This window comes from Sciurus vulgaris, assembly GCF_902686455.1.
Source record: "Sciurus vulgaris genome assembly, chromosome: 10".
In the NCBI taxonomy this organism is placed as follows: Eukaryota; Metazoa; Chordata; class Mammalia; order Rodentia; family Sciuridae; genus Sciurus; species Sciurus vulgaris.
Window position 1 is genome coordinate 70022811 of NC_136470.1, and position 25152 is coordinate 70047962.

The following is a 25152-nucleotide window of genomic DNA, read 5'->3' on the forward strand; positions in this document are numbered from 1 at the left end:
TATTATCTCATAATTCATTAATGTTTTTCTGTTTTCTTCTCTACCTTCTGTTTTCTTTTTGCATTTCAGTTTGGGAAGTTTTTAATGACTTATCTTCAAGTTCCTTGATTCTTTCCTTGATTGCATCAAGTCTACTTATGAGCCTGTTGAAGGCATCCTTCATTTCTCTTACTGTATTTTGATTTCTAGCCTTACTTTTTTATTCTATTTTAAAATTTCCATCTTTGTTTTTCATTAAGTTCCTTAACATACTAATTATAATTATTTTAAATTCCTGTTTGATAATTCCAACATGAATGTCATATGTCAGTCTGGTTGCTTTGTTTATCCAAATCATATTTTTTGTTTGTTTTTTTTTTTTTTTTTGGCAGACCTTTTAATTTTTTGTTGATAGCTTAACATCTGGGCTAATGTAATGGTAACTGAGATAAATAAGCCGCAGTTTGGAATTTATATTAATTTGGTTAGAAGCTGGGCTGTGTTTGCTGTTTGTTGTAGCTCTAGGCATCTGAGGCTTCATATTATTTTAATGTACTTGTTTTTATCTACCCTTTTGGATTTGGAGTAAGATGCAATTATATGGAATCTCCCAGTTTGGAATATTGAAGAGATTCAGTAAATATGAGGCTTATGTCCGGATGATGTATCTTCTTAGCTTAAGGTTTACATTATTTTAAAAATCCAGAACCATATTTATGAAAGTGCTGGTGATAAAGTATTTTTAAAAGTACTATGTTCTGAAGACCCGACCCTTATCAAATAGATGATTCACAAAGTTTTCTCCCATTTACTTTCTTAATAATACCCTTTGAAATACAAGAAGTTTTGATTTTAATTTTTTTTTAAGTTTTGAAGAGTGATTTTGCTAGATATAGAATTGTAATTTGTTTTCCTTCCTCTTTCAACTCTTCAAAGATTTTTTAAATTTTTAAAAATTATTTATTTTTTAATTTTTTACAGACCTCATTTTGATTCATTGTACACAAATGGGGTACTTCATTTCATTTCTATGTAGATCCATACCATTCATGTAATCATACATGTACATAGTATAATGATGTCTGTCTCATTCCACCATTTTTCATACCCCCTCCCTCTCATTTCTTTCTACATAATCTGAAGTTCCCCCATTCTTCTCTCACTCCCCACACCCCCACCCCCATTATATATCATTCTCCATTTATCAGGGAAAACATTCGGCCTTTGGTTTTTTGGGATTGACTTATTTCTCTTAGTATGATATTCTCCAATTCCATCCATTTATTTGCAAATGCCATAATATTCTTCTTCTTTATGGCTGAATAATATTCCATTGTGTATATATACTACAGTTTCTTTATCCATTCATCTGCTGATTGGCATCTAGGTTGGTTCCACAATCTAGCTATTGTGAACTGAGACACTAAAAACATTGATATGGCTGTGTTACTGTATTATGCTGATGTTAAGTCCTTTGGGTATAAACCAAGGAGTGGGATAACTGGGTCAAAAGGTGGGTCCATTCCAAGTTTTCTGAGAATTCTCCACACTGCTCTCCAGAGTGGCTGCACCAATTTGCAAGTCCACCAGCAATGTAAAAGTGTGCCTTTTTCCCCACATCTTCACCAACATCTATTATTTGTTTGTGTTCTTGATACTAGCCTTCTGATTGGAGTAAGATCAGAGATGTTTTAATTTGCATTTCTCTAATTACTAGAGATGTTGAACACTTTTTCATATATTTATTAATTGCCTGTATGTGTTCTTCTGTAAAGTGTCTGTCCAGTTCCTTGTCCCATTTATTGATTGGGTTCTTTGTATTTTTGGTGTAAAGTTTAGTAAGTTCTTTATAAATTTCTCTTCAAAGATTTTACTCCACTTTTTTCTTGCTTACATTGTTTCTGACTAGAAATCTGCTATAATTCTTACCTTTGTTTTTCTGTGAGTAAGGAGTTTTTAACACATCTTTTTTTTTTTTTTTTTTTGGCGGTGCTGGGGATTGAACCCAGGGCCTTGTGCTTTCGAGGCAAGCACTCTACCAACTCCTTACCAGCCCGAGTAAGGAGTTCTTAAAAAATATTTTATGAGCTATGTCGTAGAAATCATGGAGGAGAAATATTCAGAAGAGTGTAAAAAGTTGCCACAGTGTAGTATTTTCAGGCCAGTTTGGTCAAAATTTAGGCTGGAATATGTTCCTGATGCTTTGTGAAATTGCCTATGTCATAAAATAGACTAAAAAATCTACCAGTCCACCTGTTCTTCTATTTATAAAATCCCTGGGTAAAATACAGTTCTTTAAATTTGCCTTTTGAGCATATTAAAATGTATTGTTTGATTAAAAAACAATTTCTCAAATATTCTCATGTTCCTTCACACTTATTCTTTCTCAGCTCCACTTTTCAAGATAATTATGAGTCTGAGATCAAAGAAAATCTCATTTTTGTTTGATTATTATTTTCATGGGATTTCTTGACCCAATGTTTATCTTTCAATTGTGACAATTCTGTGAATTTTTTTTCTTTTTAATTTGGATATTTTTTCATTTTTTTTTTTTTTACATTTTTTTAGTTGTAGATGGACATAATACCTTTACTTTGTTTATCTATTTTTATGTGGTGCTGAGGATCAAACCCAATGCCTCACATATGCTAGATAAGCATTCTATTCTGAGCTACAACCCCAGCCCCTCATTTTTTCTTGTATTAAAATTAATTAATTTGTTGACTAAGAAACATATTACATAGTTCAAAATTCATGAGTTGTTTAAGAGTATTAACTGTTTTTCTTACATCCCTGTCTGAGTCATGCAGTTTTTTCTCTAGAGGAAAATCACGTTATTAGATTCATGTCAGAGAAATTTGATATAAGCAAATATATGTGAGTGTATTTAAATAAGTACCTGCACAGAAACATATATGTTCATGTACATTAGTATATTTTAGAATATGTACTAGCAAATGTATCTAAACACATATAAGTATGTTTTAAAATTCTTTATAATTCATATGTTAATAGATAAAATATGCTGTTCTACTCTTGCATTTTTTACTTAGCATATCTTGGAAATCTATTCACGTCAATATTACCAAAAAACTTTCATATTATTTTTCACACTTTTGTGATATCATTGTATAAATGTACAAAAATGTATTTTTGATAGATATAGATTGTAACAATGCTGCAAACCAGGTACAGTGCTTCACACCTGTAATCCCAGCTACTTGGGAGTCTAAGGCAGGGGGTTCAAGGTCCCCCTGACAACTTATCTAGACCTTGTCTCAAGATAAAAGGTTAAGAGAGGTGGGGATGTAACTCAGTGGTAGAGTGCACCTGGTTCAACCCCCAATCCTGAAAACAAAAACCAAAACAACTAAACTATACTGCAGTGAGTAACCTTTCTTTTTTGCATATAACTTGGCATTTATACGAACATATCTAGAAGATAAATTCCTAGACATGGAAATTCTGGACCACACGGAGGTGTATTTATTATTTTGAAGATATTGCCAAATGTTCTTACATAAATAATTTATCAATGTTAGCAGTATACAAAGTGCCTGTTTCCCCACATCCTTATCAACATAATTCGTTATGGATGATTGGTTGTGAGATGGTTTCATGTGGTATTGTTCATGGTTCTTCCCTCAAGACTTTTATAATTATTAATTGCTTTTAGACTGCTGCTGCTTCCTATGGATTCACCAGTTGTGGTTATTGTAGAGCTGATATATCATTTGCCGTCAGTTTTTTTGGGGGCAAATTCAGAGACTCCATTACAACCACAGTTAGATGGTTTAAATTTTACTGATAATTTGCATTTTTTTTTACCAGTTTCAGGTGTGTGTGTGTGTGTGTGTGTGTGTGTGTGTGTGTTTAAAATAGTATTTATGTTTTATGGAAAATATAAGTTAAATTTTATTACACAATGAAAAATTAAGCGAAGTGTGATTTTAAAATGACAATCAGAATTTTTGGTACTTCTAACTTTAAAATATTCCCCATGAGCTAAATTAGAAACAGTGAGCAAAATCTTACATTGTGTGTTATTTGCACAGGACTTTCAGTGATCAAAAGTTTTAAAAAAATATGTAAAAAATACAAACACACATATACTCTTTCACTAGAAAACAAGTTAATTTTTTAAAAGTCTGGATGTTCAAGTGCAGACCGAATAGCCCATCTCTTAGAGTGCCTGCCTCTCATGCGGGAGGCCCGCGTTCGAATCCCCAGTACTCAGAGATTGTGGAAATAAAAGTCTGGATGTTCAGGTTTCAAGGCCAAAGGAAAGATCTCTTCTCCACTTTGAGATGTTTGGCATCTATTGGGCTTCAGTTTCCCTAGTAACAATGAGACATACCAAAAACTTCAATCATGTGCTGCATAGGAAATTTTCCTAATGCTCAGGTATTCATATGAAACAGCAAATTAGCTCATGTGGAAAAACAGGAGTTGGAGTTTTGCTTGTGTGCACATAAGTCAGAACCTTTTAAAAACTCCAAAGGGGGATGGGGTTGAAACATAGTGGTAGAACACTTCCTAGCACATGCAAGACCCTGGGTTTGATACCCAGTACCATATACACACCAAAAAATCCTTTAAATCCCCAAATCTTTGATTAAAGTAGATTCCCTAAGAATACGTGCCATATTTATTCAGTGTTTACCCTTTCCTTAGGAGTATCATAGCACCCCGTGGGAAATGCATACACCCCAGTTTGTACTTTCTCAAGCTAATGTGCCAGAGCCATAGAAATATTATTTCTGATTAATATTCAGATCTGCAGCCTCGATCTGTTAGTGGAGGAGAATACAAAGCAAAGGGATGACATTAGTTGGCATTATTTCAGGCACTATTGGAAAAGAAGAATAAAGCTCTGGAAGCAAAGAAACCTCTGCGCCTCCTTCAAAGAAACCCCATACCTGAGCCTCGGCTTCCAACTCCAACCTTGGAAATGAGTTCCAATGTAAGTTTGAAACTTTTATTTGAAATTCAGAATTCCGTATTGTAGTCAGTTCATTTTTAGGATAGTTTGGGTTGGAAAGAAATCTAATTTAACAGTTTCTCAAGTTCTGCTTTATTTTATTTTTTAAAATTTTATATTACATATTTATTAAGGCAAGGAACTATATAGAAAAAAACACATTTGTTCTGTCAAGTTCTGATTTAAAGTTGATTTCGTCTTTATTCTTATATATCAAACATCAACTACATGTAAAACTAGGCATAGTGAAATGAAGTAAAGTCTAAACCTAATCTTTTTCAAGAATAAAATCAGCCCCAAGCAGCCGAGCACCCTCCAGCGGGAAGCGCCTCTCTAGGCTAGCTTCTCGGGGCAGACCGCCCAGTGAGAGCCTTTCGACGCAGAGCCAGTCACAAGTCCCCAAGCCAGCGGAGACCTCCAACCCGCAAGCAGCTTCTGGGACCAGGGCTGGGCAGCCAGAGACCTCTCCAGGCAGACTTGCCCCCCTCCAGCTGCAGGCTTTTTCCACGGGGTGATCCAAGATGGCGGACTAGAGGGTGACTGCATCTCCAGTTGCTCCAGAACCCAGGATTCAAGAAGGGGAGGCATTGAGAGACTTGGACTAAAATAGAACCACGGGGTGAGTCTCCCCCACCCAGTGAAGCTCAGCTGGGCAGCAGGCCCGGATTCGGGTGGCTTATTAGAGTAGGACAGGGCAGATAGAGTTTCCTCTAGGCAGCTCTGAGCACTCTGGCGGTGGGCTTCTCCCACAGGGCCAGATTCTCCAGCCTCGCGGAGCAGGCCCCCCAGTGAGAGCCTTTCTGCACAGAAGCAGCACGTGCGGCCAACTCCGGCCTGCCCGCAGGTTGCTTCAGAGACCAGCACAGGGCGCCAGGGACTTCCCCAAGCAGCTGAGCCCCCTCCGGCGGGAAGTGCCTCTCTAGGCTAGCTTCTCGGGGCAAACCACCAAGTGAGAGCCTGTCTACACAGAGCCAGCTACAAGTCCCCAAGCCAGTGGAGACCTCCGACCTGCAAACAGCCTCTGGGACCAGGGCTGGGCAGCAAGAGACCTCTCCAGGTCTCTCTCCCTGGAACCAGTAGTGGGCTAGGGGCAGCGTTCTTCGGAAGCATTACATTATCAAGTTAATCCAAGACTTCAGGCTACTGAAGGCTGGTAGGTGATACACTGGAAATCTACAGGGACACTATAAGCCAATAGAGGAAATCTACAATATCAGAGTCCCACTAACATCTGACCAATATGAGAAAACAAGGGAAGAAAATGTCCGAAACAAACCTAGATACTATATCAATAAAACCCAATGACAGCACAGCAGAAGAAATGTCAGAAAGGGAGTTCAGAATGTACATAATTAAAACAATCAGGGAAGCAAACGAGGAGATGAAAGAACATATGCAGGCATTAAATGATCGCACCAATCAACAGTTAAAAGAGCAAATACAGGAAGCAAAAGAGCATTTCAATAGAGTTAGAGATACTGAAAAAAAACCAAACAGAAATCCTTGAAATGAAGGAAACAATAAATCAAGTTAAAAACTCCATAGAAAGCATAACCAATAGGATAGATCACCTGGAAGACAGAACCTCAGATATTGAAGACAAAATATTTAATCTTGAAAACAAGGTTGACCAAACAGAAAAGATGGTAAGACATCATGAACAGAATCTACAAGAATTATGGGATATCATGAAGAGGCCAAATTTAAGAATAATTGGGATTGAGGAAGGCTTAGAGAAATAAACCAAAGGAATGAACAATCTATTCAATGAAATAATATCAGAAAATTTACCAAATCTGAAGAATGAAATGGAAATCCAAGTACAAGAGGCTTATAGGACTCCAAATATACAAAATTACAACAGACCTACACCAAGGCACATTATTATGAAAATACCTAACATACAAAATAAAAACAGAATTTTAAAGGCCGCGAGAGAAAAGAATCAGATTACATTCGGGGGAAACCAATAAGAAGATCAGCAGATTTTTCAATCCAGACCCTAAAAAGCTAGAAGGGCCTGGAACAACATTTTTCAAGCCCTGAAAGAAAATGGATGCCAACCAAGAATTTTATACCCAGCAAAACTTACTTTCAGATTTGACGATAAGATCCTTCCATGATAAACAAAAACTAAAGGAATTTACAAAAAGAAAGCTGGCATTACAGAACATTCTCAGCAAAATATTCCATGAGGAAGAGATGAAAAACAACGATGTAAATCAGCAACGGGAGGAACTAGCCTAAAGGAATAGCCAAATAAAGGAGAAACCAAATCATGTCAAAAAACAAAAATGAGTCCAATGACTAGGAATACAAATATATCACAATAATAACTGTGAATGTTAATGGCCTGAACTCATCAATCAAAAGACATAGACTGGCAGATTGGATTAAAAAGAAAAATCCAACAATATGCTGCCTGCAAGAGACTCATCTCATAGAAAGAGATGCCCATAGACTAAAGGTGAAAGGATGGGAAAAAACAACCATGCACACGGACACAGCAAAAAAGCTGGAGTATCCATCCTCATTTTAGATAATGTGGACTTCAAGCCAAAACTAGTCAGAAGGGATAAAGAAGGACATTACATACTGCTTAAGGGAAGCATAAATCAGCAAGACAAAACAGTCATAAATATCTATGCCCCGAACATTGGCTCATCCATGTACGTCGAACAAATCCTTCTCAATTCCAGAAATCAAATAGACCACAACACAATAATACTAGGTGATTTTAACACACCTCTCTCACTGCTGAATAGATCGTCCAAACAAAAATTGAATAAAGAAACCATAGATCTCAATAACACAATCAACAATTTAGACTTAACTGACTTATATAGAATATACCATCCAACAAAGAATGAATACACTTTCTTCTCAGCAGCACATGAGTCCTTCTCTAAAATAGACCATGTTTTATGCCACAAAGCTACTGTTAGCAAATACAAGAAGATAGAGATACTACCTTGTACTCTATCAGATCATAATGGACTGAAATTAGAAATAAATGACAGAATAAAAAACAGAAACTTCTCCAATACTTGGAGATTAAATAATACACTATTATACGATGAATGGATAACAGAAGACATCAGGAGGGAAATTTAAAAATTTCTAGAAGTAAATGAGAACAAAGACACATCATATCAAAATCTCTGGGACACTATGAAAGCAGTACTTAGAGGAAGATTTATTTCATGGGGCGCATTCAACAAAAGAAGTAGAAATCAACAAATAAACGACTTAACATTACAGCTCAAAGCCCTAGAAAAAGAGGAGCAGACCAACACCAAAAATAGTAGAAGACAGGAAATAGTTAAAATCATAGCCGAAATCAACGAAATTGAAACAAAAGAAACAATCGGAAAAATTAACAAAATAAATAGTTGGTTCTTTGAAAAAATAAACAAAATTGATAAACCCTTAGTCACACTAACAAAGAGAAAGAGGGAAAAAACTCAAATTACTAAAATTTGGAATGAACAAGGAAATATCATAACAGACACAAGTGAAATACAAAACATAATTAGAAGCTATCTTGAAAATCTATACTCCAACAAAACAGAAAACCTCGAAGACATCAACAAGTTTCTAGAGACATATGAATTGCCTAAACTGAACGAGGAGGACACACACAACTTAAATAAATCAATTTCAAGCAATGAAATAGAATAGGTCATCAAAAGCCTACCAACAAAGAAAAGTCCGGGACCAGATGGGTTCTCAGCCGAGTTCTACAAAACCTTTAAAGAAGAGCTCCCTCCAATACTTCTCAAAGTATTCCATAAAATAGAAGAGGAGGGAACCCTCCCAAACTCATTCTATGAAGCCAATATCACCCTGATACCTAAACCAGACAGAGACACATCGAGGAAAGAAAATTTCAGACCAATATCCTTAATGAACATTGACGCAAAAATTCTCAACAAAATTTTAGCAAATCACATACAAAAATATATTAAAAAGATAGTGCACCACGAACAAGTGGGTTTTATCCCAGGGATGCAAGGTTGGTTCAACATCCGGAAATCAATAAATGTCATTCACCATATCAACAGACTAAAAGTTAAGAATCACATGATTATTTCAATAGATGCAGAAAGAGCATTCGATAAAATACAGCATCCCTTCATACTCAAAACACTAGAAAAAATTGGGGTAGTGGGATCATTCCTTAACATTGTGAAGGCCATCTATGCTAAGCCCATGGCCAATATCATTCTAAATGGTGAAGAACTGAAAGCATTCCCCCTAAAAACTGGAACAAGGCAGGGATCCCTCTTTCACCACTTCTATTCAACATTGTTCTTGAGACTCTAGCCAGAGCAATTAGACAAACCAAAGAAATTAAAGGGATACGAATTGGAAAAGAGGAACTCAAACTATCCCTTTTGCTGATGACATGATTATATATTTAGAGGAACCTGGAAATTCCACCAGAAAACTCTTAGAACTCATAAGTGAAGTCAGTAAAGTAGCAGGTTACAAGATCAATGCTCATAAATCCAATGCATTTTTATACGTAAGTGATGAATCTTCAGAAAGAGAAATTAGGAATACTACCCCATTCGCAATAGCATCAAAAAAAATAAAATACTTGGGAATCAATCTCACAAAAGAGGTGAAGGACCTCTACAATGAGAACTACAGAACACTAAAGAAAGAAATTAAAGAAAACCTTAGAAGATGGAAAGATCTCCCATGTTAATGGATAGGAATAATTAATATTGTCAAAATGGCCATACTACCAAAAGTGCTATATAGATTCAATGCAATTCCAATTAAAATCCCAATGATGTACCTTACAGAAATAGAGCAAGCAATTATTAAATTCATCTGGAAGAATAAGAAACCCAGAATAGCTAAAGCAATCCTCAGTAGAAAGAGCGAAGCAGGGGGTATCGCAATACCAGATCTTGAACTCTATTACAAAGCAATAGTAACAAAAACGGCATAGTATTGGTACCAAAATAGAAAGGTAGATCAATGGTACAGAATAGAGGACACAGACACTAACCCAAATAAATACAATTTTCTCATACTAGACAAAGGGGCCAAAAACATGCAATGGAGAAAAGATAGCCTCTTCAACAAATGGTGCTGGGAAAACTGGAAAACCATATTCAACAGAATGAAATTAAACCCCTATCTCTCACCCTGCACAAAAGCAACTCAAAATGGATCAAGGACCTCCGAATGAGACCAGAGACCCTGCATCTTATAGAAGAAAAAGTAGGCCCAAATCTCCAACATGTCGGCTTAGGATCAGACTTCCTTAACAGGACTCCCATAGCACAAGAAATAAAAGCAAGAATCAATAACTGGGATAGATTCAAACTAAAAAGCTTTCTCTCAACAAAGGAAACTATCAGTAATGTGAAGAGAGAGCCTACAGAGTGGGAGAATATCTTTACCACTCATACTTCAGATAGAGCACTAATCTCCAGAATCTATAAAGAACTCAAAAAGCTCTACACCAATAATACAAATAATCCAATCAACAAATGGGCTAAGGAAATGAACAGACACTTCACAGAAGAAGATGTACAAGCAATCAACAGATATATGAAAAAATTCAACATCCTTAGTAATAAGAGATGCAAATCAAAACTACCCTAAGATTTCATCTCACCCCGATTAGAATGGCGATTATCAAGAACATAAGCAACAATAGGTGTTGGCGAGGATGTGGGGAAAAAGGTACACTCATACCTTTGCTGGTGGGGTTGCAAATTAGTGCAGCCACTCTGGAAAGCGGTATGGAGATTCCTCAGAAAGCTTGGAATGGAACCACCATTTGACCCAGCTATCCCACTCCTTGGCCTATACCCAAAGGACTTAAAATCAGCATACTACAGAGATACAGCCACATCAATGTTCATAGCTGCTCAATTCACCATAGCAGAATGTGGAACCAACCTAGATGCCCTTCAGTTGATGAATGGATAAAGAAACTGTGGCATATATATACAATGGAATATTACTCCACCATGAAGAATGATAAAATTATGGCATTTGCAGGCAAATGGATGAAATCGGAGGATATCATGCTAAGTGAGATAAGCCAATCTCAAAAAACTAAAGGACGAGTGATCTCGCTGATAAGTGGATGAGAATATATAATGGGGGGTAGGAGGGGTTAGCATTAGCGCTAGGGTTAGGTTTAGGGTTAGGGATAAGGAGGGTGGTAAGAATGGAGGAAGGAAGGACTGTATAGAGGGAAAAGGGGTGGGAGGGGTGGGGGGAAGGGAAAAAATAACAATGAATCAAACAACATTGCCCTCTGTAAATTTATGATTTTTAATAAAAAAATGGGAAAAAAAAGAATAAAATCAGAAAGCATGAAACATTTTCTGATGAAAAATAGGCGTCAGAAGGTGATCTTTCACATATGCCAAGTAGAAAAAGAAGATCAAAAGACAATCAGTTACTATACCGTCTCTCTTCCCACATGAATGGCCGAGGACTGTTGGGAGTCAAGAAGGAAGGGAATGCCAGAGGTGTCACAAGGAGAGACTGGCTTCTGGGCAAGTCCCCCTAACCAGGGCCACTTCTCACCAAACTCACCTTGGGCAAGATGCCAGAGTTGGTTAAAAAACTGCTCAAGATGCCACAGTGCAAAGTTATTTATTGAGAGAAATAGACCTGCTGGTAGATTGAGCTCTCTCTCTGCCTGGCCAGCACAGCATCTCTTTGTAGAGGGCATTCCCCGCAAAATGTCCAGCTGTGCTCAGAAGGCCAGTGTGCTACATCAGGGCAGGGGTTGACAAGAGCTCTCATGAATGCCTGCCGGCACCTGTGATGGGTGGCCTCTGTAGAGGACTGAAGCACTCCCAACAGATAGGCCACACTGCCCTGTTCTGGACATCATGCAGGCCTTGGCTGTTACTTTCTTTTACACTGAAAGGCACCTTAATTCGATTTCCAGATCCTGATCTTTCTGCTCTTTACACAGTTATTAAAGGTGATTTTTGTAGATTATCTCCTCCAGTGTATTCTGATTTTACCAATTAGTTAAATTCCTGTGAGAAGTACCTCATCCCAATGCGGACTAGTTATATTCTTTGCTAACTCATGATTAAACATGAAAATACTATAGATAAAAGAATATTTTAAGCAATACTTTGTTGCTTCTAGAAAGATTTTGTTTTTTGGAAATGGCCTAATTTGAAAGGATAATAGCAGTCTTATCATTTTTTTTTTTTTTGCTTTAATATCATCTTGTAATGATGTATTATGATGAAAAAATAATATGTTACTGATACAATAAGTAACATTATTTGAAATATTACATATTTAATGAGGGCAGAGATTGTGCTTTATTTCACTTTAAATTCTTTTGGCATCTAGCATCATTTCTTGCTTGAAATAAATCTTCAAAAAATATTTGATGCTTGGACTGCTGCTGTTCTCAAGATGCTTGGTTCTTCTCCCTTTGTTCTTTCAGGAAGAAGAAGACGTAGAAATGGCTGTGATCTACCTTCAAAGCTTACTCCGGGGCCGAGTCGTTCAGAACATGGTGTGTAGGTCCAACTACAGACTGTGTTTCTCCTTTGAGGATGAGGTTTTTAGAATGCATATGTGCTTGGTTCCTTGGGGTGAACTCCCTCTTGCATCCTGCTATCCTGTTCAGCTATCCTCCTAATTCACCTACCCATCCCCTTCTGGTGCTATTGTTTGTCCAGGTGGGTGGCCCAGTGTTAAGGAGTAGAAGGACCTGACTGCTTCTTGTCACAGTTGTAAATAAGGCAGTATGAAACTTATGTCATCCCTGGAATTACCTATTCGACAAAATTTCTCACCTGAATTTTGACTTTTAAATCTTTACAAATTAAATGGTTTCCCTAATTTTCCACTGAGTCATAACAATTATTTGAATTTGCATGGTTAGCAATACCTGCATTACAAATGAAATGACTAACAATATAACTCCAGTTTTGAACTTGTTTTAGTCAATTTTTCATTGATGCAACCAAAAGACCCATCAAGAACAACATAGAGGAGGAAAGGTTTATTTGGGGCTTATGGTTTCATAGGTCTCAGTCCATAGATGGCTGACTCTGTTGCTTTGGGCCTGAGGTAAGGCAGACCTTCATGGCAGAAAGCTGTGGAGGAAGAAAGCAGCTTGGGTCATGGAATGAAAGAAAGAGACAGAGAGAGAGAGCGAGAGGGAGAGAGAGAGAGAGAGAGAGAGAGAGAGAGAGAGAGAGAGAGGGCGCGCACTAAAGAGAGTGAGCTCCCCTCACCATAGACAAAATATAAACCCCAAAGGCACACTCTCAGTGACCCACCTCCTCTAGCCACACTCTACCTGCCTACAGTTACCACCCAGTTAATCCCTGTCAGAGCATTCATGCACTGATTAGGTTAAGACCTTCATAACTCAATCATTTCATTCTGAACTCTTTTATATTGTCTCACACATGAGCTTTTGGGGAATACCTAATATCTAAGCCATAACAGAACCACTATTATATGCTGACATTGTATATTTTTTGTTCTGCATATATTATCTCATTTTTTTTTTCTATTAGGAATCTCATTTTATAGGCAAGTAATCTGAGTCAGAGAGGTTTAGTTAACTACCAGCCAATTCAATTCTGGTCTTCCTGACTGTAAAGCCTTAGCCAGATTATTTGTGCAGCTAGAGCAGGCACACTTTACTTAAGAAAAAAAAAAAAAAAGGATTATTTAAAACTCCAGTTAATTTTACCCCTAGAAAGCTGTAACTCTTAAAAGACTTTGGTCCATGCAGTAATTTCAGGGAAGTTGGATAAGGGAGCCACCTTGGATTCAGCAGCATTCTTTAGCCTCCGTTCAGTATTTCCTAGGAGGAATGCTGCAGGTAAGTTCAGACTGCAGGCTGTGTATTACAAACCAGGGGCACATTTATTGGAAATGAAAACACAACCATAAAAATGCTACCCTCAGGTTTCTTAGGGAAGGAGCACCTGAAGTTGAGGGGAAGGTTCTAATTTCTTATCATGACCCTGTATTTGTCACCTTCTCTGGCCTTTCTCTGCTTGAGCCCTGAAGCACAGAAAAGAGGACCAAATTCGAGCTCTATGGATCCCAGCAGAACAGAAGTCTCTGCTCACAAGTGCCTCGCATTGGTGAAGCTCCTAATGCTGGGAAAAAAGGGATGGTAACATGCCAATCTCTCTTTGATTTGATTTGCTACAGATGTTTGAAGGGAAAGAAAAGCGACTCGAGTTGATCCAGGAGCTGCGCACCAGCCACGCACTCCAAGAGGATGAAAAGCTGGTGAAGAAGGCCGAGAAGCAAGTGACCCTGGCCTTACAACGGCAGAGGAACCTGCACGAGCACAAGGTTCTTCCTTTTCTTTCTTGTTGCACAAACAACATTTCAATAACAATAAATGAAATGTTACAGAACATCCCCCACAATTCCAGCACTTTCTCAGCATTTATAAACAATGTTGCTGTAGTGCATAATTTGGGGTTATGCCCTCACTGAATTGAATATGGTGTTTTATCTTTATGCAAAAAAAGAGTGCATTTTTTCAACTTTAAGATGTTTTCCTTTCCAGTTTTTCCTAAATATTGGTAACTCTACTGTATTTCAGTTGGTGAGGACCAAGCAGAATGAGTAAGTAATAAAAGCAACATGAAAAAAGTGGGATTTAAAAATATCAGCACTTACTTTTGCATTTGGTAGTCATATATAGCCCATGCTGGTTAAATATGCTACCACCACTATGGTATTTGGTGACTTTCATCTGACCTGTCCCTCTGCCACTTGACACAGCTGAGAATTGCAGTTCTAAACCAGCAACTGTCAATTTTTCCTATTCTCTTCAGTGTTTGCTATATACACACTTTTTAATGTTGACTTTAGTATAGATACATTTTTATTCCCTTCCCCACTTACTTATGAATCAATCCGAGAATCAATTTGCAAAGTTTAGTGTAGTAAGACTAAAGTTTGTTATAAGCCAAGTTAATTTGACCCACCTTAGTAAGGTACATATCTCTTGGGCTATGTGAGAATTGAACACAAACGGCAAACAGTTTGGAAATGACCACATCTTTATTTCTTTTACATTGGTGCCATAGATGGTCACTGAGCTTGGGAGAGTAGACCTGAGAATTGGGAGGGAGGAAGTAAGAAAGTCACAAGCTTTGAGACCCAGCAAAGGGACCAGAGAAAGACAAGTGTGGGGGTTTCAGCCACGTCCCGCATGGATGAGGGAAGAGTTAACTGCCAGAAGATGACGCTGCCTATAAATCAATTTCCTATAAACTTATCTAGTCAATAAACACAAGAGCCAAAACTCTTTTCAAATGGGAGGAGGCATGACGGATGGGGCCATACCAGCTCTGGCCTCTAACAACGTGGAATAGCCCACCTCTCCTTTATTTATAGTCACACAGGTAAAGGGGCCGGATCAGGAAGGGCTTCTTCTGTGACAAACAGGATGGGGGTGGAGCTAGGGAAGCCATTTGCTCAGGGAACTAGTATATCATCAGCCAGTAAGCCACTCCCACCCAGGGCCACGTACTCCTTAGGCAATCTGGAACAGTCTATCATGGCTGCCAGTTCCTGGGAGTCAGGCCTGTGTATCCCATGCCTCAGCCAAGTCTGATTCTGTTAGATATGGATGACTCTTCACAGACAAGGAGAATGTGGACACTGGAGCATCTGATCCGGAGGTCCTGGAGTCCTGAAAATAATCAGAGAAGGATTAGAATGTCATGAGTGAAGCAAGCCCTGAGACTCTGAATGCAAAAATGGCTCTTGGCCCTTCACTGTTCTTGATAATGAACTTTAGCAGAGGCAGCTAAGCCAGTGGGCTTGCCAACTAATTTACCCCACATGGCGGATATATACCTGGCTAATGAAGTCAACTGAGAGTGAAGGGGAAAGCTGCCACTTAGCCAAAGGCCACTTACCTTCACTATACTAGGTACACCACTAATCTGCTGGGGCCCAAGGGAGCACCTCACATACACCTATATCAAGGCTGGGCCTCCCCTTTCCTTCTTTTATTTCTGTGGAAAGCAGTCCAGAAAATACACAATTCCCAGTTAATGGGATACATTACATGCTATAACCATGACAGAATCACCTTCTTAAGTAATTTCACTTAATTTCACTTAATATCATCCTACCTGAGCATACTCAAATTTCTTGCTGAGGAAGGAGGCCAGACATGAGTAGATAGCCACCTTAGGACCTTAATGGTTGCATATGCCTTCAGATGAGGGAGCTTATGTTTCCTGGAGACAGAGAATCTATTTGTGACCTCTGGGCTGAATGTCTAGTGATTATGAATAAAGTAGTGAATGTTCTAGTTTTGCCCTTTCTTTCTATCACTAGTATAGCTCAAAGTTCAACTAAGTGAAGTTCAACTAATTAAAGTTGAACTTTGAGAGAAGGAACATGTAGGCTGGGAGGTGGGTGAAGATGGGGATGTTAGGGCAACAGCTACATTTGACTGATCATCTCACCCCATAGCCCCATAACCTTTGAGACCTGTGAGTATTCTTTCCCTTAGATACAAACCAGTGGGGAGCTGAGCAGAGGAAGAACTATAAACATTAAGGCAGCATATGACTGGAAGAGGAACGTTTTCTCCTTCTACCTGAGGACAGGGAGGGAGCAGGATGAAGTTGCACAGGACAACTCATCTTAAACACTTTTCTTCTCCATGTGTCAAAACCAGGACCTGGTGAATAGGTACTGTGGCTATCTCCTAGCCAGGAGCTCCATGGGTCCTTTGTTTTATCTCAGCTACTACAGACATTTAGGCTTTTCCCTGGGCTGTTTCAAAGATGGTTGTTAATGGCTTTGAAGTTATTAAAAGACTAAAAAGTACCAAAGTTTTCTACTTTCATGTTATCCAAGCTCTTAAAACTCCTCAAACTTGTGTGAAAGGATCAGACATTTAAGAATTAAAAAGTATCAGGAGTGAATTTCTAGGAGATTCTGTTAAACTCTAATTTTATCTTTAGTAAGAATTTTGACATTTCCCTTCATGTCTGGGAAGATATACTTGACCTTCCGAATAAAATTGAAAGGAAAATATATTTTGTGTGGTTGCTAATAGAAATGTTTTCCTAAATCCTCTTCATAATCCGAGGACTTTGATCCATCAGTGACTGACTGAACAATCTGCTTACTCATATTTAAGTCTATAAGTTTTCATAGTAAGAGTGCTTGGGATGGGATCAATTGAAAGATAACATTCCTAATGAAAACCAACTGTATTTGGACAGTGAACTGACTGTCAGAGTTTCTGAGTAAACCAACACTTTTGTTAATCACCATTCATAGTGGAATTTGTATCCCTAAAGTTGTATTATTATTTTTAAGGTGTCGCTTGTTGAAAACCATTTGGCTGGGCTGGAAGGAAGGGCTCTGGTTGACATGCTTGACTTCCTGTCCAAAGAGCTAGTGAGACTACAGGAAGAGAGGAGGATCCATGCCTTTGCCATGCTAGCAGAGCGTCAGCGGCGCATGCGAGAGGCCGAAGAGAGTGGTCGTCGCCAGGTGGAACAAAGGCGCCTGCGTGAGGAGGACCAGATATTTAAAGAGGCAAGTAGGGGAAGCTGAGGGTATGGAAATGCCCTGGAAAGAGCAAAGTTAAACCAAAGGACTCCCATGACATGAAGTGGCATTGGGTTTTTGTTTTTCATTTTATTCAGCAATATTTGCTGGGTTCCTGCTATATGCCAGGTACATTGTGGGACACTTTGGAGGAAGGAAAAAAAAAAAGCAGGCATGGTCCCTTTTCCCTGGAACTTGAGAAACATAAAACATACACATAAGTATATAATTTAAAAATGTAGTGGTTCCATGAAGTAAGCAAATGGGGCCTAATAACACATTTTAAAGAGGTTCCTCTGCTTGTTAAGTGAAGAAGAGGGGGAGGAAGGACAGAGTGGGAACAAAGAGACTAGGAAGGAAGCTGTTGAAGTAGTAAGCCTGAGTAAGAAACAGAGACATCAATTATGGTACCCAGTTTAGAGCTTAAGCAACTGAAAGGTGATGGTAGTCTTTTCTGAGGCAGGTAAGTTCGGAGAATAGGTTTAGGGGTAGAATCAGGAGTTCAATTTAAATTTGCTTGGGACAACTGAATGGAGTTATTTTAATAGCTGGATATTCAAGCTATAGAGAGTCATCTTTAAATACAAACACACTTTTGCAGGTGCATACATGAAAAATTTCACAAAAAATATGGTGTACACGATTACCAAATATATGAAGAAGCACACATGGACACATATATAACCATCTGTGTTTCCTTATTCACTCATACACTTGTAAGCACAGATGTGTCCAGAAAATTACCTATTTTTAAAGACATACATATATACACAAGTACATATATCACTGTGGTAGGAGCACACACCTCTCTACTGTTTTGTGATCCAGCTGTCTGTTCCATATAGGTGTCGACTTGCATCCTCTACCAGAGCAGGCTATTGTATATTTTCTCTGTGTCTTCTACATCACCAGCATAGATTCCTGTACATACAAGACATTCAGCAAGTATATTTTGGTTAGTTGGTCATTTGGTCGATACTATACTGAGCTATCACTGAGATGCTCTCATATGGAAAGTTTAAGGGTTCAAAGTTGGTGTCATATTGGTGGATGTACAGTAAGTATCATATACTCAGAGTTGTGCTGCAGTGCCTGTCAAGAAACAGGTCCTGAGTTGTTACTGAGTCCTAGGCATTATCTCAAATCCAAAGAAATATGCAGATATGAGATAGAAAATTGCCCTGTCTCCAAGAAACTCACAATCTGTTGAGGAGATAGAATATGTAATAAAACTCAGTTTGTCACAATTGATGCTTATGATTCTTCCAAATGCCAAAAAGCATTTCTTAAATTATATTAGTCAGGTTTTCATCACTGATAAAATTTATTTCAGTATTTCATCAAAATACCCAACAAGAGGAGGACAGGTTTATTATGGGCTTATAGTTTCAGAGACTCAGTTCATGATTGACTGACTACATTGCTCTGGGCTTGAGATGAGGCAGAATATCGGTGGAAGAGCATGGTGGAGGAAAGCTTCAGTTCATGGCCACCAGGAAGCAGAGAGAGAGAGTGGGGAGCCAGGGACAAAATATTACCCCAGCAGCACTCCCCCAGGGACCTACTTCCTTCAGTCATGCCCCAACTGCTGATAGTTACCACCCAGTAATCCATTCAAATTATTAATCCGCCAAGTGAATTAATTCACTGATGAGGTTGCAGAGCTTACAATGTAATTATTTTACTTCTGATCATTCCTGAATTAACACATAAGTTTTTGGGGGACACCTCATAACAAACCATATGCTTATGGTTTCATATTTAGGGAGTAAGTTACAAAGCAGAGGAGTTACAAAGCCCTAGGACAGTCATGGAAATTAAAATGGTCTGCAGTTAGTGTCCTGAGGTACTAGCTGTGACTACATGGGTGCTGGCCTAACTTACTATACTGTACATTTGTGTGCTCTGCACATTTTAAAATCTGTATTCTATTTCATGATTTCAAGAAATTTTTAAAAAGAAGCAGTCTAGGAATGGTATGATAGTTCAGTAAGTTCTTCAGAGACCCAAGAGCCTCTCATCTTTCTGTTCTTTACCCCCTAAGGAATAGACCATATGGCAATTTAAGGTGACTACCAATGTTCCTGCATTATGTCCCCATGAAATAAGAAAGAAAAAAAAAGCGCTTTCTCTTTAAGAATTGTTTTTGAAGTTGCACGCCTAACTTCTGCATATATTGCCTTAGTCAGAGTTTTATCATATGGACATATACAGTTCCTATGGGTGTTAGGAAATGAAGTCTTTATTCTAGGCAGCTGTTTGCCCAGCTAAAATCTAGAGGATCTGTTATTTAAGAGGAAAGACAAAAGGGACATTGAGAAATGTCCTAGCCTCTGCTACAGTTAGGTAGGTTGGCCATGTCGCACTGTTGAAAAAGACAAAGGCAGAGTCCAAGCCAGAATTTTTGAGCCGAAGCCTATGATCTTCCTACAGTGCTGTATTACTCACCCCGCAAGTAAGAAACATAATTCTAAATGGGCGGGGCTGCCCAGGATGAGTTGTTAGGTGAACAGAGGGAACTATTGACTTAATGAATGAAATACATGTGCTAAAAAACCACCAACCAAAGTTTGTGTATTTTTTTTGTCTTGCTTATAATAGCTGTTCTTAGTACGTAGGGGTATTTTTGCTTTTTTCAGGTGATTAAAGTTCATCAGAGTACTGTAACTTCGTATCTGGAAGACATAATACTGAATACTGAAGCAAATACTGCAGAAGAACAGGCCAGATCAGAAATTGAGAAGATGGCTGAGGAAATCAATGACATTGCTTATGAAATGGAAAACCGGTATGCACCAAGAGATTATAGAATGGACCGCCCATTTGCTGGTATTTATGTAATTTTTCAGGAATTTAAGATTTCACCACCAAGGCTGGGTGCAATGGCACACGCCTGTAATCCCAGCAGTTCTGGAGGCTGAGGCAGAAGGATCTCAAGTTCAAAGTCAGTCTCAGTAATTTAGTAAGGCACTTAAGCAACTCAGTGAGACCCTATCTTTAAATAAACATTTTTAAAGGGACTAGGGATGTTGACTCAGTGGTTAAGCACCCCTGGGTTCAATCCTCAGTACCAGGAAGAAAAAAAAAAAAAAAGATTTTACTACCAAGGAGAAACAAATGTATAACTTGTGCTTCAGTGTCTATTGTCATATCAGCATAACTCTTTACAAGTCAACATGACTACCTCTGTATGGTAGAAGCATTGGGATTGAATTCTCAGTTACTCTCTTTAATCTGGATTATTTTGATGCTGTGTACTTTTAGAATACTCAGAAGCATGAAAACAATGTGGATATGTGTGTGCAACATTATTTGAACTTGATCCCAAGGTTTTGGGCTTCCATATATAATCTGTATTTTTAACATTCCCTTCCTAGCAGTCCAGTAAATGAAGGACAGGGTCAAGTTCAGATTTTTCATAGAATTACAGTCATTAGGAATGTGTTATTTCAGATCATTCAGTCAAGGAAAAGGTGATGACAAAATTTAGGCAGTGGAGTTGTTCATACATGCAAGGAAGATTCAAATGTCCATCAGCTCAAGTAAAGAAAACAAAGGAAATAGTTTAACTTTTTTTTTTCTTTTTCAGTCGAACATATCTTCAGTCAGAGGAGATTGTTGCTGAGTTGGTTTATAGTTTTCTGATTCCAGAGGTACAAAAAGACTTTGTCAAAGAAAAAGGTAAATTGATATAAATGCTTCACTTTAGGAGTTTTAAAAAAGATGCAAATTATTTTCAAAATCGCAGAGATTTAAAATTTAACAGAGATATTCAGAATTTCTGAAGATGTACCAAGTTTTCTTATTTCAGAACTTGACAAATTCTTTTCTTGTTGTCTGACTGCCGTGTTTAGTCATGTGTAGTAGAGATGGGATGCAGTTTTAATGTGCTTGACAGAGTATCAAGAGCCAATCTTTTTTAAAAGGAGGTTCCTAGTTCCCAGAAGAGGTGTACTCTGTGACTCAAAGCATAGCAGCCTTTTGCAGCAGGGCAATGTGAAATGTGAGTGTTGAAAAGCAGGAGTGCCCAAAAGGCCTATGTCTAGTCTACTACTCTACCTGAGTCACACATACTGTGTTTCCTCTGGGCCTGTAAGTGAAAGGGCCCCCAATTTGTCATATTCAAAAGTGGCATGTTATTGAAGATGGATACTCTTAGTCAATAGAGAAGTAAAGAAAAATACATCTTAAAAAGTAAAAGCAGATTCTTCCAGAACTATGAGACTATTGGTGACAGGCCTAATTCTAGAGAGAGTGATAGAATAAGGCCAATTATTCAGGTAAAATAGCAGCGCAGAAGATTTTGGGATTATGCAGGGAATTCTGGACAGGTTTAAAGCAGAAAAGTGTGCAATATTTGCTTAATCAAGAATAGAGAAAATGGTAGAGGTCTAACACATTAGGACCAAGAATTAGAATACTTTCTCCTATACAAAGTTGTTATGTCATTTTAAAAACAGTCCTCTCGGAAGAGAAGATGGCGGCCTAGAGGGTGGCTGCATTACGTGTTGCTCCAGAACTCAGGATTCAAGAGAGGAGATATTGAGACGCTTGGGACCAACTCAAAGTAGCCGGGTGACTCTCACCCCCTGGGGGGGCATCCCGGATGGGAAGGGGGTCCCGGAACGCAGGAAACTTTGTGAAGTAGAACTGCCGGCGAGACGCCCCTCCCCCCGCTGGAGCGCCATAGAGGAGGCCGCTCGGCACACCGCTGGGACTCGGAGCAGCCACTGGGGCTCCGGCGGCTGCCCGGGGGAGGAGTGGCGGGGAGAACTGTGTGGACTCAGGACACCGGGGCCTGCCCTGAGGAGGAGGAGAGGAGCGTGGCCACTTGGATTCGGAGAGACTGCACCAGAGCTGCAGGCGGTTGCCAGAGGAGAAGCCGCGCGGCGAGCTGTTTGGAATCAGAACGACGCTTCTGAACACCGGGGCCTGCCCTGAGGACGAGGAGGAAGAGGAGCGGCCGCTTGGATTCGGGTGACTACACCAGAGCTACAGGCGGTTGCCAGAGAAGGGGCTGCGTGGCGAGCTGTTTGGACTCTGACCACTTCTGAACCCCGGGGCCTGCCCGGAGGAGTAGGAGAAGGAGGAGAAGGAGCGCGGCGGGTCCTTTGGACTCGCAGTGACTGCATTAGCGCTTCAGGCGGCTGCTCAGAGGAGAAGGGGAGTGGTGAGTTGTTTGGTCTTAAAGTGACAGCTCCTGAACACAGGGGGGCTGCCTGGAGGAGAAGCGTGGTGGGTCACTTGGTCTTGAGGGGCCACACCAGAGCTCCGGGCGGTGCCCAGAGGACGCGTGCAGCGGGTCAAGTGGATTCAGAGCCACTCAGAGGGACTGCTCCTGAACACCCGGGGGTTATCTGGAGAAGGAGGAGGAACGGGGAGGGTCACTTCGACTCGGAGTGATTGATTGCCCCGGGCTACAGGTGGTTGGTGGGAGAAGGAGGCACGAAGTGAGTTTCTTGGACTCCTAGTGACCGCACCGGCATACTGGGCGGCTGTCTGGAGGAAGAGGCCTGTGGCGGGTCTCTGGGACTCAGAGCGATTGTTCGGGGCCACAGGTGGCTGCTCAGAGGAGGGGCCACGCAGCCAGGCGATTAGGTGCAGAACAGGGTCCCAGGATCTAGGAGGCTTCTGGGTGGAAGAGCCGCACAGAGACAGGCTTAGGGCGGAGCGAAGGTTCCAGGCCTGTGGGCAAATTCTCTGAGGAGGGGCAGCCTAAGGAGATTCATCTGCGAAGGGTGAGGCTCCCAGGCCCAGGAGGTAGGGCCGGGCCCCTGGAAACTTTGCAGAGGAAGGCAGCCCAGCCCAGGCAGTAGTTGTAAATTGAGGGGAACCTCTAGGAGGGGACTGACCAGCGAGACCTCCCCACTGGGTGAGTCTTCCCTGCCTGGTTAGGTTTCCCCACAAGGACGGTAAAACCAGAGACACAGGCCCAAACAGGCCTTGCCTCAGCCCACAGCCTAGGTCCCCTTTGGATGACCATTGGTCAACAAGTGGAGGCACCTCTGCCCACTAGCAGGGAATATACCCCACCTGAAGGCCACCACTCCTAGAGAGGCAGCTTCCTTGTGGAGCACCGCATTATCAACCTCCTCCAAGACTTCAGCCTACTGAAGGCTAAGAGGGGATATATATAGAAATCTTCAGGGTCATTGTAAATCAACAGAGGAAATCTGCAATATCTCAGCGGTCCACTGATATCTGAACAACATGAGAAAACAAGGAAAGAAAATGCTGCAAACAAATCTAGATGTTACATCAATAAAACCCAATGACAGCATGGCAGAAGAAATGACAGAAAAGGAGTTCAGAATGTACATAATTAAAATGATCAGAGAAGCAAACGAGGAGATGAAAGAACAAATGCAAGCATTGAATGATGAGATGAAAGAGCAAATGCAAGCATTGATTGATCGCACCAATCGACAGTTAAAAGAGCAAATACAGGAAGCAAAAGATCATTTCAATAAAGAGTTAGAGATATTGAAAAAAAACCAAACAGAAATCCTTGACATGAAGGAAACAATAAACCAAATTAAGAACTCCATAGAAAGCATATCCAATAGGATAGAACACCTGGAAGACAGAACCTCAGACATTGAAGACAAAATATTTAACCTTGAAAACAAAGCTGAACAAACAGAGAAGATGGTAAGAAATCATGAACAGAATCTACAAGAACTATGGGATATCATGAAAAGGCCAAATTTAAGAATTATTGGGATTGAGGAAGGCCTAGAGAAACAAGCCAAAGGAATGAACAACCTATTCAATGAAATAATATCAGAAAATTTCCCAAATCTGAAGAATGAAATGGAAAATCAAGTTCAAGAGGCTTACAGGACTCCAAATACACAAAATTACAACAGACCCACACCAAGGCACATTATAATGAAAATACCTAACATACAAAATAAAGACAGAATTTTAAAGGCTGTGAGAGAAAAGAACCAAATTACATTCAGGGGGAAACCAATACGCATATCAGCAGATTTTTCAATCCAGACCCTAAAAGCTAGAAGGTCCTGGAACAACATTTTTCAAGCCCTGAAAGAAAATGGATGCCAACCAAGAATCTTATACCCAGCAAAACTTACCTTCAAATTTGACGATGAAATAAAATGCTTCCATGATAAACAAAAGCTAAAAGAATTTACAAAAAGAAAGCCAGAATTACAGAACATTCTCAACAAAATATTCCATGAGGAAGAGATGAAAAACAAAGAAGCAAATCAGCAAAGGGAGGAATTATCCTAAAGGAATTGTCAAATAAAGGAGGAAACAAGTTGTGTCAAACAAATAAATAAACAAAATTTTAAAAATGAACCAAATGACCGGGAAACCAAATCATTTCTCTATAATAACCCTGAATGTTAATGGCCTGAATTCATCAATCAAAAGACATAGACTGGCAGACTGGATTAAAAAGAAAGATCCAACAATATGTTGCCTGCAAGAGACTCACCTCATAGAAAAAGATACCCATAGATTAAAGGTGAAAGGATGGGGAAAAACATACCATGCACATGGACTCAGCAAAAAAGTTGGAGTATCCATCCTCATTTCCGATAATGTGGACTTCAAGCCAAAGTTAGTCAGAAGGGATAAAGAAGGTC

The 25152-nt window shown here is 39.6% G+C and overlaps 1 protein-coding gene across 1 annotated transcript in view; it reads left to right on the forward strand.

The window, feature by feature from the left end:
* CFAP91 (cilia and flagella associated protein 91) overlaps nucleotides 1-25152 on the forward strand; it is a 72190-nt gene that overhangs the window by 28755 nt on the left and 18283 nt on the right. The window contains exons 11-16 of the mRNA XM_079155371.1: nucleotides 4826-4942; nucleotides 12414-12485; nucleotides 14150-14296; nucleotides 17303-17524; nucleotides 20176-20324; nucleotides 21126-21217. Of these exons, the coding sequence (XP_079011497.1) occupies nucleotides 4826-4942; nucleotides 12414-12485; nucleotides 14150-14296; nucleotides 17303-17524; nucleotides 20176-20324; nucleotides 21126-21217 (799 nt within the window). The remainder of the gene's footprint in view (nucleotides 1-4825; nucleotides 4943-12413; nucleotides 12486-14149; nucleotides 14297-17302; nucleotides 17525-20175; nucleotides 20325-21125; nucleotides 21218-25152) is intronic.